The sequence below is a fragment of the Primulina tabacum genome, chromosome 11, assembly GCF_025594145.1.
Source record: "Primulina tabacum isolate GXHZ01 chromosome 11, ASM2559414v2, whole genome shotgun sequence".
Classification (NCBI taxonomy): domain Eukaryota; kingdom Viridiplantae; phylum Streptophyta; class Magnoliopsida; order Lamiales; family Gesneriaceae; genus Primulina; species Primulina tabacum.
Genome location: NC_134560.1, coordinates 27,386,708 through 27,408,976, shown reverse-complemented (window position 1 = coordinate 27,408,976; position 22,269 = coordinate 27,386,708). Strand labels below are relative to the sequence as shown.

Below are 22,269 nucleotides of genomic sequence, written 5' to 3'. Positions count from 1 at the left end.
GATTAATTTTAATTAATTAATATAAGGTGTTTTAAGTGTAATTTTAAAGAAATAGGCTTTTTGGATATTTTTACCCGTCAAAGCATATTTTTTTAATCCGTACACAAATTTTATCGAAACGGAGGACTTTTTCAGGGTTGGGGCAACATTTTCAAAAACGTACCTAAATAAATATTTTTTGGGAGTGCGTTTGAGCTTGTTGGGTTTGTTTTATTGCTAAATGGGTTTAAAACCCTTTTAATTTACATCTAAGGTCAATTAGTGCACTAACATCCTACTTAAACCTAATTACCTGAACCATAACCATATTTTAAGCACATTGGCCGCTCATCCCCTCACTTAGCAGGCTCTCTCACGTCACTTCAGTAGCAAAAATACAGCAGCACATTTCTGCATTTCGGCCCCTCCATTTTTCATTCAAGAAAAGTTCATTCCCGCTCCTCCGGTGCCTCCCAGACGCGCACTTCTCCTAGTTTTCGACCATAAATCATCAAGGCACTCCATGTATCTTTATTTTTGCATCATTCATGCTATATACTTGCTGTCATGTGTGATGTGTTCGAAGGTTTCTTAGTCCTTTAATGATTGTTGTGTTTTTGGCTTTGAAAGTGCATGAAATCGATTTTCCCTTATGCATAACTAATGTGTTTGTTACCATGGTGCAAGGGGCTGCCAAGAAAGGGTCCTAAGGGGCTTATTATGTCAAGGAGAATGATGTATCTAGGCTGGAGTCGAGACTTGGTGGGGTATGATGTAGGCCGTGAGTTGTTTGGCAAAGAGTGGTTCGGTTTTGGCTAGTGCGAAGGCTATGGGTGGTGCAGCCGTGCATGGTTCGATCTTGGCCAAGAATCTGACCCTCTTGGGTCTATGCCGGGGCTGGAAGAGAGCCGTGAGGCGTTGTTCAGAAGTTGATCGAAAGGGTAGGTTGGGGGGTGGCTTGGTTGTTGAGGGGTTTCGGGTGTAACACGTGTGGTTAGTTGTTTGGGCAGTAAGGTTATCTAAGATGGTTTAAGTAGGGCTTCTTGAGTTCGGTCTTGGTTCCAGAATATCTTGATATGTGATGGACACGTCTACTTGTGACTAGGGTTGGTAGAAACGCGGCTTGGTGCATTAGGGTTTGTAGGCTTCAACGCGCTTGAATTTTCCAGCAGCTTCTAGGAATTATTAGTAGGTCCTAAGGGTTTGAAAAGAGTGGTTAAGGGTTGGTGGTGTAGGTTTAAGTCATATTTCAAGCTGGGAAAAGTTTGGTTGAGAATCGGGTTGAAAACAAGGCCCCAGTCCAAGTTTTAAAATGAATCGATTAAGTTTTGAAACGGGCTCAAATTTACGTCTAAGAAATACTTTTAAATATGTTTTGGGATGTTTTAAGGAGTTTGGTAAATTCCGGGTTGAAATTTAGAGGTCCATGGGTAAAACGGTAATTTCGGGTTTCCAAGGGCAAAATGGTCATTTTGCACCAGGGGTGAGTTTTTGGTCCTGGCAGTGTCCTGAGCACCTATGTATCATGTTCTATGTTTGTGCCTCATGCATATGATTTTTATGAAATTATGAAAAATATGTTGCATGCTTGATTTCAAGAAAAATTTGCGTATGTGCACGATTTTGATAAGTGATGAAAATGATGATGTTTTGAAGGATGAGAAATAGTTGTGACTAATGATGTATATGTAAATGCTTATGATGTATATGTCAATGATAATGATGAGGCCTAGGCACAGTGGATGGGTAATAATGTCGCTGATGACTGACAGCCGCCGGGTACCACGGTTTTATGCAGATGGATCCATTGTATAATGATGAAATGATAAAGCTGATAAGAAGGTCACAACTAAGGAACTAAATTCAATTAAAGTGATGTTTATGAATATGATGATACAATGAGCTGTTTTGTCATGTTATGATTTCATATGACACGTTTACAATTACATTTTTTATATTCATGAAAGGTAAGTTGATTACAGTGTATTTTTCACTGCTGTGTGCTATCTATATGTACTTGTTACTCCGGTACAGGTGTGTTAAGTCTTTAGACTCACTAGGTGTGAATGATGCAGGTGAGCATGTCGATGAGGGGACTGGAGGTGCCAAATTCTGAGTAGGTGGGACTGGATGTGCGCGCACGACCCGAGGACCACATTTCTTCTGCACATCAAGATTTTATGAGATTTGAGAGGATTTGAACATTTTTATACATTGGTTTTGATACGTTGATGATTACTAGGATTTTTACTCGTTTATGTTTACGCATATTCTGTTGGACGAGTTTCGTCATTTTAAACTGCACTATTTTAAATTGTCAAAAATTTACGATTATTTTTAAATTCTATATTTTTCAGTAGGGTTGCATGTAATAAATATTTAAAACTTGCATGTAATAAATATTTAGATGTTTATTTTCGAAAATGAGAGTTGTTTTAAAAAAAAATTAGCAGCATTTAAAATTAGTAGATGTTTCATATGCGCTGCTAGATTCTAGAGCTACACATTCATTTATATCCGAAACTTTTGTCAAGCGACTGAGAATTGTACCATAAGCCATGAATTTGGGTTTCAACGTTTTGATTCCTTCCGGGGATCAGATGTTTACTTCGAGGATAGTGAAGGATTTGGAGCTTCGTTTGGAGAAGAATGCTGTTTAGACAGATATGATCGTACTACTGATGCATGAGTTTGACATCATTCTGGGCATGTACTGACTTTTGTTGAATTGAGCTTCGATAGATTTCCGGTAGAGGTCAGTATCTGTTCGACCGTCTAGCGAGAAATCTTTTATTTTTGAGGCAGCAAGGTGAAGAGCCCAAAATCAGTACACGTAAAACCCATGCAATTATTTAATTATTAAAGAATTTATTTAATTTTAAAATGAGCCTTAGTGATGCATGATTTATTTAAATGCATGATTTTAAATTTATTTACGTTTATGTGATGCACGTTAAAATATCTTTCTCGAATTTCATGTTTCAGGCGGTTATTCGAGGCGGGATCGAGAAAAGAGACCACTGAAGATTTTGGCAATTTTAAAATGCGGTATTTTATTTTAAGTGGGGATTAAGGTATTTTAAATAATTTATTAAGTGTTAGTCTTTTAAAGCCTAATTTATTTATTAGGTGATTTTAAGATTTTAAAACCTTTAGAATTTATCATGTCGTGTTTTAAATTGTAATTTGGGTTGTTTAGTGAATTAAAGGGGGGTTAATATTTCAATTAATATTTTAATTAGCCTTTAATTAGTCAATTAAGCACTAATTTGCCCCTAATTACATACACAACACACGCACACACACATTATCACCCACACACACATACACGGCTCACACACACTTTCATCTCATTCATCATTTTCATTTTTGAGAAAAGAAAACCTAGGGTTCATACTACCTAGAGCAGCCGTGCTTCCCCCTTAAATTCCCAGCAAATTTCGTTGGCTTTCTTCAAAGAAAATCGAGCCAAGTTCGTCCAGGATCGTCTCTTGCATCATCTTCGCTTCGGTATCGCCGGTTCGGTAAAACTTTCATATCAAGGCACGTATATTCTGTTATTTCTTCATCGATCATGTCATAGTATGTGTTGCGTTGTGTTTATGCGTAAAAATACATGTATGATGTGTAGAGTTTGAGCGGAAATTGTTTAGATCGCATTTTGAACGTTTCTGGATCTGAAAATCTCGTTTTTACTGTTCTTTTACAAACTTCGATTTTTCGGTCGCGATTTTGAGAAAACTTGCAACATCAAAATTGTAGAGCTTTTGATACCTTCGATTTGATATAAAATTCGAAATATTTGGATAATAATTGAGTGAGTTATGATCATTTTCGTGGGACTGCTAAACTGCGTTTTCTGAAAAATTATGTTATTGACGTGTTCTTGAGAATTTCTTGTTGCAGGCTTCGTTGGGAATCGTCGGGGTTCCTTGCTATGTTTAAGAGTGACAATTGGGTTGATCATGTGAATTTTGAGGTGTTGTCTCGGGTGGGTTAAGTTGTGTATGCATTAGAAGTCATAGGGATCTCATGTGCAGAATTTTGGGTGTGCTAGCGCAGGACTAGCGCCGCTGTGCTGCAGGTACGTGCCAGCAAGCGCTGCAGCGCTGCTGGTACGCATCAGGCAGTGCCGCAGCGCTGTAGGGCAGCGCCTAGGCGCCAGGCTGGCGCTGCTTCGGGCAGATTTTTGGCTTTAAATCTAGGTTTTCTTGCTTTCTTTGGGTACTATTAAGTCTTTATGTCCTAGTATAATAAAAGTTAATTTAGATGTCATGAACTTTGATTTGGGGACGTTGAACTACGTTTTATGCAAGGTCTGTACCTTCTATTGGGTGAGGAAATTCATAATTCTTGACAAGATTTGTTTCGGGGTTGAGTCGGGGGTTAGTATGTTGTTTATTACGGTGAAGTCCCGAGCATTGGTAGAAGGTCATAAGTTAGTAATTCATTGGGTAATGCATTCGATAGGCATGATTAAGTTGTGGAATTTAAAGTTCATTGTAGCATGTTAGCATGTGCAGCAATGTCCCGAACGAGATCCAACGAATCCCTCAACGCCAAGTAAGTATGTTCGACGTGCAAAGAAAATACTTCTAAGTTTTTGAGGTGAGCTAAATGTCTTGTGAACAATTATGTATGGGTTTGGAAAGCGTTAAAGCATGACCAGGGACCAATCCTCCCCGTTAAATCATGAACGGGTTTAGATCAGGATTGGAAAGCGTTAAAGCATGAACGGGGACCAATCCACCCGTTAAAGCATGACCGGGGATCTCATGTATGTGGTAGTGTATTTTTCCCCGTCAGCCCAGTACTGTGGTTTAGTCTGATCTGGCGATTTATGTTATGGGTCACTCGCTTTGAAACATGCATCTACGCAAAATGATGAAGTTATGTATGTTCAAGTATGTTCAAGTATGCAAGCATGATCATGAAAAGTTTTATGACAATGGCACGTCTATGTATGTATGTATGTATGTTCAAGCTTTTGATATGCAAGTTCAAGTTTCAGTATGTACTTCCTATTTTAAAGTTGCTAGTGATTTTTATTACGTATTACTTGTTACTTCCAGTTTATACGTGTTGAGTCTTTAGACTCATAGACTTGATCGATGCAGGTGAGGATGACTTTGAGGAGACTAGGGGTGGGAACCAAGGAGCTGGCTTGGACTGAGCAGGAGGCTAGACCCGAGGACCGCCCAAGTTTTAAGTCTTTATGAAATGTCAAATACTCTGATTTCACGCTACTGGTTATGAGATTTCAAACAAATACTTTTGTCAAACTTTATTTTTAGATCTTTTGTTGCAAATACTTTGGGGACGTACGGTTTACGTTATCGAAATTGAAGTTTGGTTACTCTTTTAAGAAAATTTTTATTTTTTCCGCAAATTTTAAGAGGTAAAAAGTACGGTACGTTACAGTTGATATCAGAGCGGTGTTCTTGTAAAGAGTAATGCCTACTGCTAGTCACAAGAAGCTCACGAAGTCACACCTCAAGTCTGTAAGTTTTAAGTTTTTGAATTTTTCCATGTACTAAGCATAAAGTCATGATTTCAGCATGTCCATGTTTTAAATTCGATTTACGTGCATCTTATACTATTGGTATCATGTTCATGCATATGGGGTTTACGTGTTGGGTACTTGTTGAAACGGTATGCCTCCTAGACACATAATTAACCGGGAAGCTAGGGATGAAGACAGAGAGGCCCGAGAGGAGGGGAGAGACGCTCCTCCTCCTCCACCGCCAGATATGCAGGCACAGATGCTTGCAGGTATAAAGCAGTTCTTCGCACAGTTTGCAGGGAACCAGGCTGCGGCAAATACAGAAGCGAGGCCCAGACTAGAAGCAGTATACGAGAGGTTCAGACGGATGAGCCCAAAGGAGTTCTCGGGGACCACTGACCCGATGTTAGCCGAGGGATGGATTAAATCCATCGAGGTGATTCTTGCCTTTATGGAGTTGCAAGATGCAGATAGGGTCAGGTGTGCCACATTTCTACTGACCGAGGATGCCAGACTGTGGTGGGAGAGCGTGTCCATAGCAGCGAATTTGCAGACCCTTTCTTGAGAGGGGGTGTCACTTTGTGCCCCTGATAACTAATGATGCCCAGAGTAAGTTGAGGCATTTTATGGATGGGTTGCGGCCGGTCTTGCGCCGTGATGTCCGAGTTGCCGGTCCTACTACCTACACAGTTGCCGTGTCAAGAGCTTTGGCGGCAGAGCAGGATCAGAGGGATATTGAGGCTGACCGACAGGGCAAGAGGCCCTATCAGGCTCCACAGCAGCAGCAGCAGCAGTGACCTCAGTTTAAGAGGCCGTTCCAGGGGCAGCCATGGAAGTAGCCTTATCAGGGACCGCCTAAGGGCAAAGGTCCTATGCCACAGCAGAAGGCGCCCCAGAGGCAGGGTGAGTACCCGGTGTGCCCGAAGTGCAATCGCTAGCACCTGGGACAGTGTTTGTACGGGTCAGGTAAATGTTTCAAATGTGAAGACAGTGACCACATGCTAAAGGAGTGCCCACAGTGGAGGCAGCGGACCCAGGGAAGAGTGCTCGCCATGCATGCACAAGAGGCGAACCCAGACACGACATTATTGACCGGTAAACTTTTCTACCTAAGCTCAGTATTATTTCGCCTTGCATGTTGAAATTTTATTTGGGATTATTAGGGTGCTTGTAAGATTTTTGAGTCACTTGGGATATTAATTTCTACGATGCTTGAGGTTAATGTAGAATTTTGGGAATATAAGTTTTGTGTTGTGCTAACGTACCTCAGGAAATATTTTCATAAAGAGAGTATCCACGAAAGCCCTGATAGACTCAGGAGCCACTCACTCCTTTATCTCAGAATCGTTCGCTAGTCATCTAGACGTCAAGTCTATTGGACTCGACGTGAATTATTCAGTAACAGTCCCATCAGGGGAAGAGTTGTCAGCTACTAGTGTGGTCAGAGACATTGACCTTGAACTGCAGGGCCACCTAGTATATGCCGATCTGATAGTGTTGCCGATGCCAGAATTTGATATCATTTTGGGAATGAACTGGCTGACAAAGAACAGAGTCCTGATTGATTTTCAGAAGAGATCAGTATTGATTAGACCGTTGGGCATGGAGCAGTTTCAATTTGAACCAGCCAGATGGAGAAGTTTCCCTCGCGTGATCTCTTTCATGCAGGCTCGGAGACTTATTTCTAAGGGTTGTCAGGCTTTCTTGGCCAGCGTTATTTCCACACCTGACATGCCCACTCCGTTATTATCAGATGTGCCAGTAGTCATAGACTTCCCAAACGTCTTTCCTGACGACGTCACAGGTCTTCCACCAGAGAGAGAGGTGGAGTTTTCAATCCATCTTATGCCAGGCAATGTGCCAATCTCTAAGGCACCGTACCGATTAGCTCCAGCTGAGATGTTGGAACTCAAGCAACAGATTCAAGAGCTTCTTGAAGATCTGGCGACACTATCTATATGGTGAGAAATGTGAAATTTATTCTGATCATAAGAGTTTGAAATATTTATTTTCACAGTTAGAACTGAATATGAGGCAACGTAGATGGCTTGATCTATTGAAAGATTTTGATTGTGAAATCAAATATTATCCGGGGAAATCAAATGCAGCAGCTGATGCACTGAGTCGAAAGGTATGTTCTTTATCCTTATCGACGATTGGTGTCTCGAATTTAATTGAAGATTGCTGTCTTTCTGGATTAATATTTGAGACAGATTGACAACCTCTGAGACTGTATACCATTCAAGTTGAACCGAAGCTGATTTTAAGAATAAAAAAAACACAGAAAGTTGATCAGAATATTAAGAATTCGATTATGATGGTCAGATCAGGGCATCAATCAGAATATCAGGTTCGTGATAATGTGTTATATGTGAATAATCGTCTTGTTGTGCCAGATGGTTCAGACTTGAAACAACAGATTTTGACAGAAGCACATTGTAGTCGTTTTAGTATTCATCCTGGTGGCAGAAAGATGTACAATGATCTGAAGAAACAGTTTTGGTGGAAACAGATGAAATCAGATATTGCAGAATTTGTATCCAAATGTTTGAATTGCTAACAGGTGAAAGCAGAAAGGAAGAAATCAGGAGGTCTGTTGCATAGCTTATCTATTCCAGAATGGAAATGGGATTGCATTTCCATGGATTTTGTGACGAAGCTACCACGATCCTCCCGAGGTTATGATGCGATTTGGGTCGTTATTGACAGATTGACCAAATCAGCGTGTTTTATTCCTTACAGAATGACGTACAGACATGACCAGATGGCTGAGATTTATGTCAGAGAATTGGTCAGATTGCATGGCGTGCCAAGGTCCATTGTATCAGATCGTGATCCTCGATTTACTTCGCACTTTTGGCACAGTTTGCAACAAGCTCTAGGTACGAAATTACATTTGAGTACTGCATATCATCTTCATACAGACCAACAATCAGAGAGGACTATCCAGACATTGGAGGATATGCTTAGAGCTGTAGTGCTAGATTTTGGCACTAGTTGGCAAGATTCCTTACCACTTTGTGAATTCTCGTACAACAATAACTATCAGACGAGTATAGAGATGGCTCCGTTTGAAGCATTGTACGGCAAGAAGTGCAGATCCCCTCTCTATTGGGATGAAATATCCGAGGTACCTGAACTTGGGCCTGATATGATTCGAGACTGAGAAAGTAAACCAAATTTAGTAGAGAATGAAGACAGCTCAGGATAGACAGGCCATATATGCAAATATTCGACGTCGACCTTTAGAGTTTGAGCAAGGAGACAGAGTATTTATGAAGATTTCTCCTTTCAGAGGCATTGTCAGATTTGGCAAACGATGGAAGTTGTCTCCACGCTATATTGGGCCATATGAGATTCTTGAGAAGATAGGTAATCGTGCCTATCGACTTGCTATTCCTCATTCTCTATCAGGGATACATGACATCTTTCATGTGTCTATGCTGCGGAATATCTTCCTGATGCTTCTCATGTTCTTCAGCCTGATGAGGCAGAACTTGATGAAACTCTGAGTTATTTTGAGAAACCACTGCAAATTCTAGATCGTAAAGAAAAGCAACTCAGAACGAAGACTATTCCGCTTGTGAAAATTCAGTGGATTCGTCATGACATTGAAGAAGCTACTTGGGAGACTGAATCAGACATGAGACAGAAATTTCCAGAGTTATTTCACTGATGTGAGTTACTTATTCAGCTTCTGTTATATATTCTTATTTTATGTGATTTGATTGCCTGCGATTTCGGGGACGAAATATGTCTTAGAGGGGGAGAATTGTAATGCCCGAGATTATATCATTGTAATCCAAGATTATTGATTTATGAATTGATGTGATTATGAAAGGACAATCTGAGAAAGATTTTGGGGAAAGCATGAGATTGTGTGTGTGGAGTCCAGCAAACTTCGCGCGCATGCGCGGAGATGAGGCACGCATATGCGCGAGAAGCAAGTGCCGAGGCAGAAGACCTCGCACATATGCGCGAGACTAGACGCGTGTGAAATAGCCAAATGCCGAGACATAGAGTCTCGCGCATATGCGCGGAGACGAGGCGCGCATATGCGCGAGCAGGTGAAAACCTAAGCGCCGAGACAGTAAGTCTCGTTCATATGCGCGAGGACCGGGCGCGTATATGCGCGAGCATATAAAAAGTTGCCACTTGTCTTGCCATGCATGGGGACATGTATAAACCTTCATTCTCCTTCAGAACCTGCAGAACAAGTTACTTTGTGGGATATGCGAGGAATTCAGTTGGATATTATTTCTATCATCCCACAGAAACAAATGTGTTTGTTTCTAGGAATGCAACCTTTTTGGAAAAATAATTTCTATTAGATAGAAAATGGGAGATAATAGAACTCGAAGAGGTTTGAGAGACACCCACAATTGTAGAACACACACCCAAAAAGCCAAGAGAGGAGATACAAGCTCCTAGAAGATCCAAGAGAGTCTCGAGACCACCTATGAGGTATGGTCTGCTTCTTGAAGAGGGCCATGATGAGCCTAACAATGGATGTGATCCAATAACCATCAAGGATGTGTTATATGATGCCGATTCATCCAAATGCCTTGAAGCTATGGAATCTGAGATGAATTCCATGCATTCGAACCAAGTGTGGAATCTTGTGGATCCACTTGAGGGAACTGTTCCCATAGGGTGTAAATGTATTTACAAGAGGAAACTTGGGGCAGATGGGAAGGTATTGACCTTCGAAGCGCGATTGGTAGCAAAAAGCTATACTCAAAGATAAGGAGTTGACTTTGAGGAAACCTTTTCTCCAGTTTCAATGATCAAGTCTATAAGAATATTGCTAGCCATAGCTGCATGGTATGAATATGAGATATGACAGATGAATGTCAAGACAGCCTTTCTTAATGGGGATATTAAGGAAGAGAATTACATGTTTCAACCTGAAGGGTTTACATCTATCGGAAGTGAGCATATGGTATGCAAAATTCAGAGATATATTTATCGTTTAAAGCAAGCATCTAGGAGTTGGAACCTCAGATTCGATGGTACAATCAAAGAGTTTGGTTTTACTAAGAATCCTGAGGTACCCTGTGTGTATAAGAAGGTTAGTGGGAGTGTTGTGACATTCCTGGTGCTTTATGTTGATGACATTATACTCATTGGGAATGATGTAGGGATGTTGCAATCAACTAAAATATGGTTAGCGAGTAAGTTCTCGATGCAGGGCTTGGGTAAAACATCTTTTGTATTGAGAATACAAATCTATAGAGATAGATAAAGAAGATTTCTTGGTCTCACCCAGTCCACATACATTGATACCATCGTTAAACGGTTCTCGATGGATGAGTCCAAGTGAGTACATCTACCAATGTGTCATGGCGTGTCCCTATCCAAATCTATGTCTCCCAAGACTGATGTAGAGATAGCGGCGATGACAAGCATTCCGTATGCATCTGCTATTGGTAGTATCATGTATGAGATGATATCTACACGTCCTGAGGTGGCTTTTGCACTAAGTGTAGTGAGTAGATATCAATTGAACCCTTGTATTCCACACTGGAAAGCTGTGAAAGACATCCTCAAGTATTTGAGAAGGACCAATAAGTTGTTATTTGTCTATGGGGATGGAGAACTGAAATTGAAAGAATATACCGACTCTAGCTTTCAAAGCGATATCGATGACTCAAAGTCAACCTCTTGGTTTTTATTCATACCCAATGGTTATGCTGTCTCTTGGAAGAGTTCCAAGCAAGACAGTACTGCGGATTCCATCACTGAGGCCGAATACATTGTTGGATCAGCTGCAGCAAAGGAGGCTGTTTGGTTAAGGAATTTCGTCTAAGAGTTGGGCGTCATTCCTAATGTAGTTGCTCAATTCCTGGTGTTTTATGACAACATGAGAGCCATTGCTCAGACGAAGGACCCAAGATCTCATTAGAAATCCAAAAATGTATTGAGAAAGTACCACATCCTCTGAGAGATTAAGGAAAGAGGAGAAGTGTCGATTGACAAAGTCGGCTCCGCAGATAATGTTACTGATCCACTAACTAAGCCTTTACTGGACCATTATTTGAGAAGCATCGTGAATCAATGTGTTTGAAGCATATGGGTAGTTGGTTCTAGTGCAAGTGGGGGATTGTTAGAGTAGGTGCCCCTCGAGCCAAATGTTGGCCGAGGATTCACAATGAAACTCTATGTATAAACAATCTTTATTTTAATTATATTTGAAGTTATTGTTTTGACACATATTTATATGTATACCCATGTTAGATGCATAGATAAAGTCCTTGAATATACAAATAGTAGAAAAAATATGATATGCTCATATGATGAGTATCATGAAACTCATATTTGAAATACTGTATATTCTAAACACTTCCTAGTAGATTCAGCCGCCATTAAGAAGGATAGAGGCCTCTTGGGTTTGAGACTAGTATCTAGGATATGAGTACCATGTTTTAATGGTAGGGGACATTGTGATGTCAGAGCATGCAGATAGGTGCTCCTTGTAGAGTGAACTGAACAACCCTCCATAAAAGACTTTCCAAGTGGTTCTCACTTATCGAGTGGAAACGTCCTAGTTTATAGTTGTACACATTTAGTCCTTATGACCCGAGAAAACATTGTGACTATATGCTAGCATTGCACTTATAATTTTTTACCGACTCATATAGGGTCATCAGGTGGCAAGGTTGGGTGTTTTGTCGAAATTTATAGTTGCAATGCATTGTAGTCGGGGATTTACCGCTTATCTTCGGGTATGGATATCCTATGTGATCTCATGTATATGTAGTTTGAAATATCTAATCGAGTGTTGGTGGTAATTAAGAAAATGGTTTCTTAGATTACACCATCGATGCAACTACAACATGACACATAGTATCGATTCTTTGACAGCTCTCGATATACCAATAGTTGTCGAATCGGTTGGGATATATGATTGAAAGGGACCGTACTGTACGCCAACAATTATGGAATGGTTCTTGCAAGCACTATCATTTGATACCTATGCTATCATGTAAGCGATGCTGATAGGCGTTTAACATGATTGATTGGGTACTTTCAGACTTGAGTTCTGACGTTCTTATTATCAAGGAGTTTATAATTAAGAATGGAGCAATTGGGTATGCTCATATAAGGACATATTTAGTCTCGAATCAAATTGAGATGTGAACCCACTGCTAGTTGTATCATTGAACCATTGAGGGTCAGACAAGTGTTAACTTTCTAGATCCCGTTGAGAAGAAAAATAGTTCAATGTGTTGAATGACTTATAAAGAAGTTTATAAGCGCAAAGAAAAAATAGTAGTATGACTTTTATAAGAGGATTATGGAGAATGTAACTTTTAATTTATGGAAGTGTTCCTAAATTAAAAGATAGCTCAAATAAATAATGTATTTAAAAATTGTGATTTTCATAAACATTATTATGGACTAAATTAAATTAATTCATGTGTTGAATTAAATTAAACACTAGTGGACTTAGCAGAGTCCAAATATTAAATTAATTAAAGTGTTGAATTAATTAAATAACATTGGGTCTTGTAGAGCCTAACTGGAAATAATTATTCAATTAGTGAGCTTGAGTAAATTCAAGCAAAGTTTAATTGGTCTCAAATGCGTTTGAAAAATATAAATAAAATTTCATGGGCTTTGTAATTGTTACAAACCCAAATAAATTGCATGTGTAACTACTCATTTTTAAGGTGCGGAAATATTTTTTTAAAAAACTCGTGTTCTCAAAATAACGTTTAAAATAATCATATTTATTTGACAATAAAAATAGCGCAGTTTAAAAATAACCAACATTCATCCGAGTTCAAGCGTAAACATAACCAGTAAAAAAAATCGTAATATCATCAACGTATAAAAATGTGTAACTCTTCTCAAAACTCATAATAAAATGCGGAAAAACATGCGGTCCTCGGGTTGTGTCACCGCACCAGAGCTGCCTACTCAGAGTTCAGCACCTCCAGTCTCCTCAGAACCAAACTCACTTGTATCACACATGCCTAGTGAGTCTAAAAACTCAACACACCTGTACCAGGAATAACGAGTACATATACGTAGCACACATCAGGGAAAAATAGCATAATTAACATACAATTCATGACTGTAGTAAAAGTCGTATGCGTAATACTAACCTGTCAAAACATGGTAATAATCATAGCATGTATCATCGTATCAACATAAACGTGTTAATTTTCTTAATTTGAATTCCATTCATTAGCTGTGACTTTCGTATCATCATGTCAGTCGATGGATCCATCTACGTGTAACCATGGTACCCGGCGGCGAAAAAATCAACGACAGCATTACCCGTCCACTGAGTCGTGGCCTACATGTCATCGTGTCATCGTGTTAGTCACAACTAAATCATTTTCTTCAAAACGTGTCATCATAATCACCACTTTAATAAAATCATGCATATACATAATATTTCCTTTAAACCAAGCATGCAACGTTTTATCGTAATTCCATAAAAATCATGAATATGATGCATAAACATTTAAAATATCCTAAATTTGTGCTCAGGGCACTGCTAGGACCAAAATCTCATCCCGCGTGCAAAATGACCATTTTGCCCCTGGAAACCCAAAAATTATCATTTTACCCCTGGACCTCTAAAGTTGAGCCGAAGCTTCTCAAACTCCTTAAAATGTCCCATAATTAAAATATTAAGAATTATTTTGAGTAGAAAAGTTTGTTAATTTATTAGCCGGGTTGCCAACACATTCGTATTTTTGTTGAAAATCCCATACCGATAAAATTTATGTCCCGGCATATAAAATCACCTCAAAACCCCTTATTTTCAAAAATAAGAAAAAACATCAATCATATTTCAAATAATTAAAAACAATTATTTAATAAAAACACTTTCTATTTCTCAGCTATCGGTCTTCGTTCCTCGATCGCAACTCGAATAACCTTTAAAAATATATTTTAGTACAACCATATAGAAAAATATATTTTAAACATGTCAACATGCACAACATAATAATTTATTCAATTAAAATAATTAATTGAAATACACAAGGAATTTAATAACTTGCATGCATGTGGTTCGCGTGGACCTTCAAATTTTCGGGGCGTTACGATCTTCCTCACTTAAATTGAATTTCGTCCTCGAAATTCGCTTATCCTCGATAATCAAAAGTTTAGACTTAGTTCTAGTATCCCAAAAATCCACTCTTCCGCTACGCTACTATGATAAAACTTAAGTTTTAGGATGTTCTTATGTCTCCTTGATCCCAATTAAATTTACCATTTAAATACTCGTTTGGGAATCGCAATTTAAAACGACCCATGATGACTCAATGTTATGTTATTATAACCTCGAATTTCAATTTTTCATAAAATTCTCAATATAAAATGATGGATGTCCATACTTATCGTATATTACTTTTCTTATATTATGCCCAAAATGTTCATCATCCAATCATAATTTAACATTTAAAATCTCAAACGCATCCACTAACGCTTAGATTTTCAAGCCTAATATTGATTCATCTTATAACACCCTTGATTAACATTTCTTATAACCACTAGTAGAAAAATCGGATTTTATTTCGGCAGGCTTTACTTCGGCAATAATAAATTACAAAGTAATACATTACAATTAACTTCAGTAATAACACAAGCGAAGTAAAATAATATATTTTACTTCGGATGTTTAAAAACACGGGCTTCACTATATTTTTTTATTATATTTTACTTCGGCATATCAATGTTGATGAAGTAAAAAATTAGAAAAATAAGTTCATGCTGAAGTAATAAGATGAACCGCGCAGATTAACAAAGGAAACTAAACTATACGGAACATTTAGCGACGGTTAACAAACCGTCGCGAATTTAATCAGCGACGGTTAAACACCGTCGCTGATTTAGTCAGTGACGGTTTTTTAAAAAACGATCGCAATTAGCGACGGATTTTCAAAAACTGTCGCTATTAGCGACGGTGTTTTGGAAACCATCGCTGATTACGATTACATCATATATCCTTCCGAGACGAGCTCATTAGATCGATTCACATTTTCCTTCGAAATTAACCCTATCACCACGCCGTTCCACTCACCGCCGTTCGCTTCGAAACACCACCACCACCGTTCAAAGCAACGTCTCGTCTCTGGAAAGTAATTCGGCTGATTCAAAACAACGTCTCGTCTCTCTCGATGTTTTTCGAGGCCTCACCGTCGCTGTACGCCTCCGTTGAATCTAGATATTTGATGATTTTAAAATTCCTGGAGAAATTTATGTTCTTTTTATGCTTCGCCGTTCTTTTCTTTTCCTTTTTTTAGTTGTTTATCATTTGCGATGTTTTTTGTGTATATAGCTGATGATTTTAGTTGACGATGCTGGAAAAGCGTTTCCATCTATAAATCACGCGCCGTGGTTCGGAGTTAAGCTGGCTGACTTTGTGATGCCATTTTTCCTCTTCGTAGTTGGTGTTTCTGTGAGTCTCGTGTTCAAGGTATGGAGAGTAAAAAATGGCTTCTTGTTTATGATGTCTGTGAACTTTATAAAGTGGAGTTTGGTCGATTAGTTTTTGGTGGAGACGGTGCATCTTGCATGAATTGAGGTGCTAATTCGTTAAATTTTTTTTGTTTTGTTATGCAGAAAGTAACAAACAGATCAGCAGCCACGAAGAAAGTGATTATACGGACTGTATGGCTCTTTCTGCTAGGAGTGATTCTTCAAGGTCTCAAATTTATCGATTTTAGCATTTTTTGTTAAAATTGTCTAGTCTCTGATTGAAGTCCATGAAACAATGAGTTGCTTGATTCGGCAAGTGGGGTCTAGCATAATTGGACTGTGAAATTAGCCACTGATGAATTCTCTTTTTCTTCTTTGATGGAGATGAGATGTATTTATCAATGGGCGAGTCCTCAGTTTTGATTTATTTTAACACCACCTACTCATAAACTTAATCTTGTGCTTAGGTGGGTATTTTCATGGACGCAGCCATCTAACTTATGGGGTTGATTTGGAGAAAATACGCATGATGGGAGTGCTGCAGGTAATAAAACTTGCATTTTTGCCACGTGTTGATGTTATGGTCATACATGATTAAAAGGAAAATGTGGTTGACAAGCTTTAGAGGCTTCTTTATGTAGACTGGCCTCCAGATAAACTGGCTCAGAGGGGACAGATAAACTTCAAACAAGAAGTTGGGTTGCTTCAGATTTTGTTGAAGTTTAAGGTGATCTAGTTTTGTATTTTCCTATTTTTTTGGTCTATATCTGTCCTCACGCAAATGTAAATGCAACTAACCATCTTGAAGGAATTGACTAGTACTTAACATTGGTTCCCTCATATCGGATTGAACTCGAGACTCTTGTTGTCTGCGTTTATTGGTACATGCATCATGTTAATCATATCAAAATTGTCTCATATATTAATTCTTTTACGTTAATCCTCAAATTAATATGGTTTTACTTTTTTGTGACAGCTTGTTCTTCGAAAAAAATATATTGTACACGGGAAATTCTTATAATTATTTTTAAGCATGAGTTAATTATATTTGTGTTCCAAGATTAAGTTTTAATTTTCCTAGCTAGCTTGGCGGCTCATCCAGCCTTACGTTTTTTATGTTTTAATAATTATAATTGACACATATTTGCAGGGGCATATCCGAGTTTAGGGCGCGCATTTCTTCACCGGAAATTAAAGACAATTTATGTTTTGTATGCTTTCGGTTTGATGTGTTATATATGTGTGCGTTACTGGTCCATGGATAAATAAATTTGCTTGGTGTTCGATTTGCTAAATGGAGTGAATTTGTTTACTCCTATGTAGGTGCTTAGATGGATGGTGTATGTTGGGACAAATATTTTGTTTGTCATTGTGGATTTTTGGATATACTTTTGGTTTTGTGGATACATTTTTTGGGTTACTTGTGGATTGATGAATATGTAATTGTGGATTCGTGGATATTAATAATTTTTAGATAGATAATTTATGAGTTTAATTATATTAGTGTATTAAGTCATATATTGCGAAGTCTTTTTTTAACAATTACTTCATCAAAATAAAAAAAAATGAAGTGTAACAGGTAAATTACTTCGTTGTTATTTGCAAATTTTGAAGTAACATAATATTAAATACTTCGTCAATAAGAAATCAGACGAAGTGATAGAATTAATTTACTTCAACATTGTTCTGTAAAAGCGAAGTTGTTTTGCGCAATTACTTCATCAAAATACAAACTACTGAAGTCTTTCGAACCACTTACTTCGTCGTTAAATGTAAATTGTGAGGTAACATAATATAAAATACTTCAACAAATATGATAAATGCTGAAGTTATAGATTGTATTTACTTCCACAAATAGGATAAATTGTGAAGTTGTTTGTGTCTATTACCTCATCAAAATACATAACTACGAAGTCTTTCAGATGAATTACTTCGTCGATTATTGTAAATAATGAAGTAAACTATTATAAACTACTTCGCTAAATAATAATTAAGACGAAGTTATATATAATATATTACTTCATTATTTACAATAATCGATGAAGTAAAACACATTTCTTACTTCGACACCGGTCCAATTCTGGACCGGTTTTTCTTCGAAAACCGGCCAAAGACTTCGGTATTTTCAATCATACAACTTCGGTTATTATGCGAAGTAAAAGGTACATCTATTACTTCACGTCCTTATACTTCGGCAATTAACTACCTTATTATTTCATTGAATACGCGAAGTAAAAAGCGATTTTTCTACTAGTGAACCTTATAACCAAAATATTTCAATGTTCTAAATATTCTTACAAGCCTAAATCATTGAAAATTCTATCATTTAGTCCATTCAATTCTCACTTATGGTTAAACTAGTCCCTAAATTCCTTAACAATTGCAAAATAAATTCTTAATTTCCTAAAAAATTATACAATTGGTCCTTAATTTCGAAAATTCCACAATTAACCATAAATTTTTGGCATTCTTAATTTCTTTCTACAGGTTTCCCATAAAATAATTTCAATAATTTTAAACTTATTTACCCAAAAATCAATTCTCATAACCAATCTTATCTTTCATTAAAACTTAAAATCCCACTTTATACATTTTCTTACTTCCTAATATCATCGCAGTCTTCAAATCATTACCCCTTATGTCTAATTCCCAAAATTAACTCAACTAGTAACCATGAATCATCATTATTTTCTTAGAAAAATCTATGTGTCCCAAAAGCATTTGTAATATTCATGATTAACTTATGGAAAAAAAAGTAGAACGTCAATACTAAATCCAAAAATCAACATAGTCCAATTCCAATACGAAACCAACATGCGTTGGAAACATATAATTTCTTATTTCATATCATATCATTTATAAAAATTCTAGAGCATATAAAACATGTATCCTCATAAAGCAATTAAACATGTGATGTAAACATATAGTTCATGTAGTCATACAGGTAACAACATCTAAATTATATAAAGCATGTAAACTTACAGATTGAGTCTTGACGACTAATTTTCCTGGCGCTGATGGTGGCACAAACCTTTACAGAACCATTGCTCTGATACCAACTGAAACCTCCACTACTCGTTTTCTTAAAACGTGCTAGACTTTTTTTTCTCCTTAATCTCCATAATTCAAAATATACATATATATATTTTAAAATACCTTGACACCATTTTTAAAGATAAACAATCAACTAACATTTGCAAACCAAAGGAAAATAGTTCAAATTGTAAAAATCGTCAAACATTTTACCAAACCTAAAAACATTATTTGAAAAGTATAGCTCATAATATAACCTCTCCTGTAAGGTCCAAAATTAAGACGGCGTAATTCAACTTCATGCACATCTAGGAAATATGAAACATGGCTAATTAATTAATTTAATTACTTAATTTATTATGTGACATGTTTATGTAATGTTTTAGTGGTTTTCTACTTATATGCATTAAAAATGTATTTTTAAGTATTAGTCGAGTTACGATCAAGGAACGGAGATTGAGGGCTGAAAATGTAAAATGTTTTTATTAAATAATTTTTTTTAATTATTTAAAATAGGGTGGTTGGTTTTTCATATTTTGAAAAATAAAGGGGTTTTGAGGTGATTTTATATGCAGGAACGTAAATTTTATTGGTGTTGGTTTTTCAACAAAAATACGAACATGTTGGCAACCCGGCTAATAATTTCACAAACTTTCCTAAACAAAATTATTTTTAAAACTTTAATTAAGCACTAATGGGCCTAATTACCTACTTAATGGGCCTAAGCCTTATTAGTTAATAATTAAAAGTATTTAAAGTACAAAAACCCCACCCTAAACCCATAAACTCATGCCCACAATCATAATTTCTCTCCAAATTCTCTCCAATGTTCACGCCACACACACATCAAGTTTGATAGAAAAAGTCGAAGCTTTCAAGGGGAACACAAGCCTAGGCCCTCCTCGTCGTCGTTCTTCATAGTCAACGTATATTCGTGTGTAAATTACGCAAAGACACGCCATACATCTCTTTTTCTCATCTATCACATCGTATTATTGTTTTAAATAACGTTTGTATGAAAAGCATGAAGTTCTTATTATTATTTTTGAAATATTGCATATGGTTGTGATAAACTCATGGTTTGATGTTCCAAAAACTTGTTTAAGGTGATCTAATGAGGCTACCATGATTAGGACTTGATCAAGCAAGGTTTTTACACAAGTTAGAGTCCTAGACACACACCTTACACGCTGCAAAAATGAAGGACAAAAGCTGGAACCGAAATCATGGGTCTCGGCCGTGAAGTTCTTCTTGTTGTTGGGCTTCGGGTTTGAGCTAGGGGTCAAGTCCTTGGGTGCTTAGGGTCCAGTTTGGTCCAGGGGTAGGCTGTCTCAGGCTCGGCTCATGATGGCTCGAGCTTGGCTCGATGATTTATCAAGATGGCTCGAGGGTGAAGGGTTCGAGGGGTTTAGGGTTTTCTTTGTGAAAATTAATTCAAAACACGGCTCACGCAGGTCGAGACATGGTTCACGAGGGCTAAAATAATATAAAAAGTCTAAGTTTTTAATTTGAGAATTTTATATTAAAGTTTGGGATTTTTCGGGATTCAAACGAATTAAAAACGAATATTCACGAATTAATTAAAAAGTCTAATATTTAAGCTAAATAAAATTATGAGAAAATTAATTTATGCTTAAATAATTATTTGGGACATGTTAGAGTGAAGGAAATTAAGAAAAAGTAAAAAAAGAAAATTTTACGTCTTGGGGTAAAACGGTAATTTTATATCTAAAAAATTAGTAAACGTCATGACAGTGCTCTGAATGCCGTCTTATATGGTATTGTGATTTTTTAAATGTTTAAGAATTTTTATATGCTAAAATGTTTACGTTAAAGGTTTATGGAATGGTATGACTATTTATGGAATTTTTACGATAAAGTTAAAAGTTATGTTGCATGCTTGTTTTCAAAAGAAAATGATATTAAATGCATGATTTTATAAAGTGATGAAAATGTGAAATATTGGAGGAGGTGAAGTAATTGTGACTATTGAAGATATGAGGATAAGAATGAGGATATCATGAGGGAAAGGGCCCCAGAGGGAGCCCATTTATGGGAGAAGGCCCCAGAGGGAGCCCGACTGTAGAGCCCAAATTCAGTACACGTAAAACACATGCAATTATTAAATTGTCAAATTGTTTATTTAAGTTTAAAATGATTTATAGTGATGCATGATCTATTTAATTGCATCATTTTAAATTATTTATGTTTATCTGATGCACGTTAAATGTTTTCTTGAGTTTCATGTTTCAGGCGATTATTTGATGCGAGATCGAGGAAAAGAGACCGGCGACGACTTTGGCAATTTTAAAATGTGGTATTTTATTTTAAGTTAAGTCTGGGGTATTTTAAATGATTTATTAAGTTGTTAGCATTTTTAAAACCTAATTTGTTAATAGGTGATTTTAAAGTTCAAAATCCTAATTTGTTATTAGGTGATTTTAAAGTTCAAAATTTTAAAAGCTTATCAATGATGTGTGTTATTCTTAAGTAGGGAAAAACTTTGTGAAAGTAATTAGTGGGTTAACATTGTTATTAGCATTTTAAAAAGGTAATTAAGCAATTTTATCCTCTCTAATCACACTAAACTCACGCACACACACACTTTCTCACACACTCACTCACGTAAATCACACAACACACATTTATACAATTCTTTTTTTTTTAAAGAAAAGTTAGTGTTCTTTTCTCTAGTAGCAGCTGCCCCTCTCCTCTGAATTTTTCCAGCAATTTTCGTCTCTTTTCTTCAAAGAAATCGAGCCACAAATCATTCCGGATCAACCCTCGCATCTTCCCCGTTTCGGTGTCATCGTTTCGGTAACGTTAAATATCAAAAAGCATGTATAATCTTTTGTTTCTGCATCGACCTTGTTGTATTATATGTTCTTATGCTTATTATGCGTAAAAATCCATGTATGTTATAAAAAGTTTTAGTAAAAATTTTTTGGATCGGTTTTGAAACGACTTTAGATCTGAAAACTCGAAATTCGCTGTCATTTTAAATATTGCGACTTTTCGGTCGATTGTCTGGAAAAACTTTTAACATATAAAACGTTGAACTTTTTGATACCTTGGATTTGACAGAAAATTCAGAATATTTGGATATGAAATGAGTGAGTTATGATCGTTTTCGTGGGACTGCTCAAACTGCATTTTTCTGAAAAATGCGTTCTTGAAGTTTTATTGTTGCAGGCTTTGTAGGGGATCAACGGGTGTTCGCTACTATGTTTAAGTATGTTGAGTATGATGTTGGGATGGTTTTTGGTGTGTCGGTTCGCATCGATAGGCACTTGTATGCATTAGAAGTCATAGGA

General features: G+C 37.1%; 1 protein-coding gene across 1 annotated transcript; it reads left to right on the top strand.

Annotated features, from left to right (window-relative positions):
• The first annotated feature begins 808 nt into the window (after positions 1-808).
• On the top strand, positions 809-16,527 carry LOC142519717 (uncharacterized). Its single transcript, XM_075622744.1, has 5 exons — positions 809-958; positions 15,471-15,647; positions 15,783-15,920; positions 16,067-16,148; positions 16,390-16,527. The coding sequence occupies exons 1-5, from the start codon at positions 809-811 to the stop codon at positions 16,518-16,520; spliced, it is 678 nt and encodes a 225-aa protein (XP_075478859.1). The 3' UTR covers positions 16,521-16,527.
• The last annotated feature ends 5,742 nt before the right edge of the window (positions 16,528-22,269 follow it).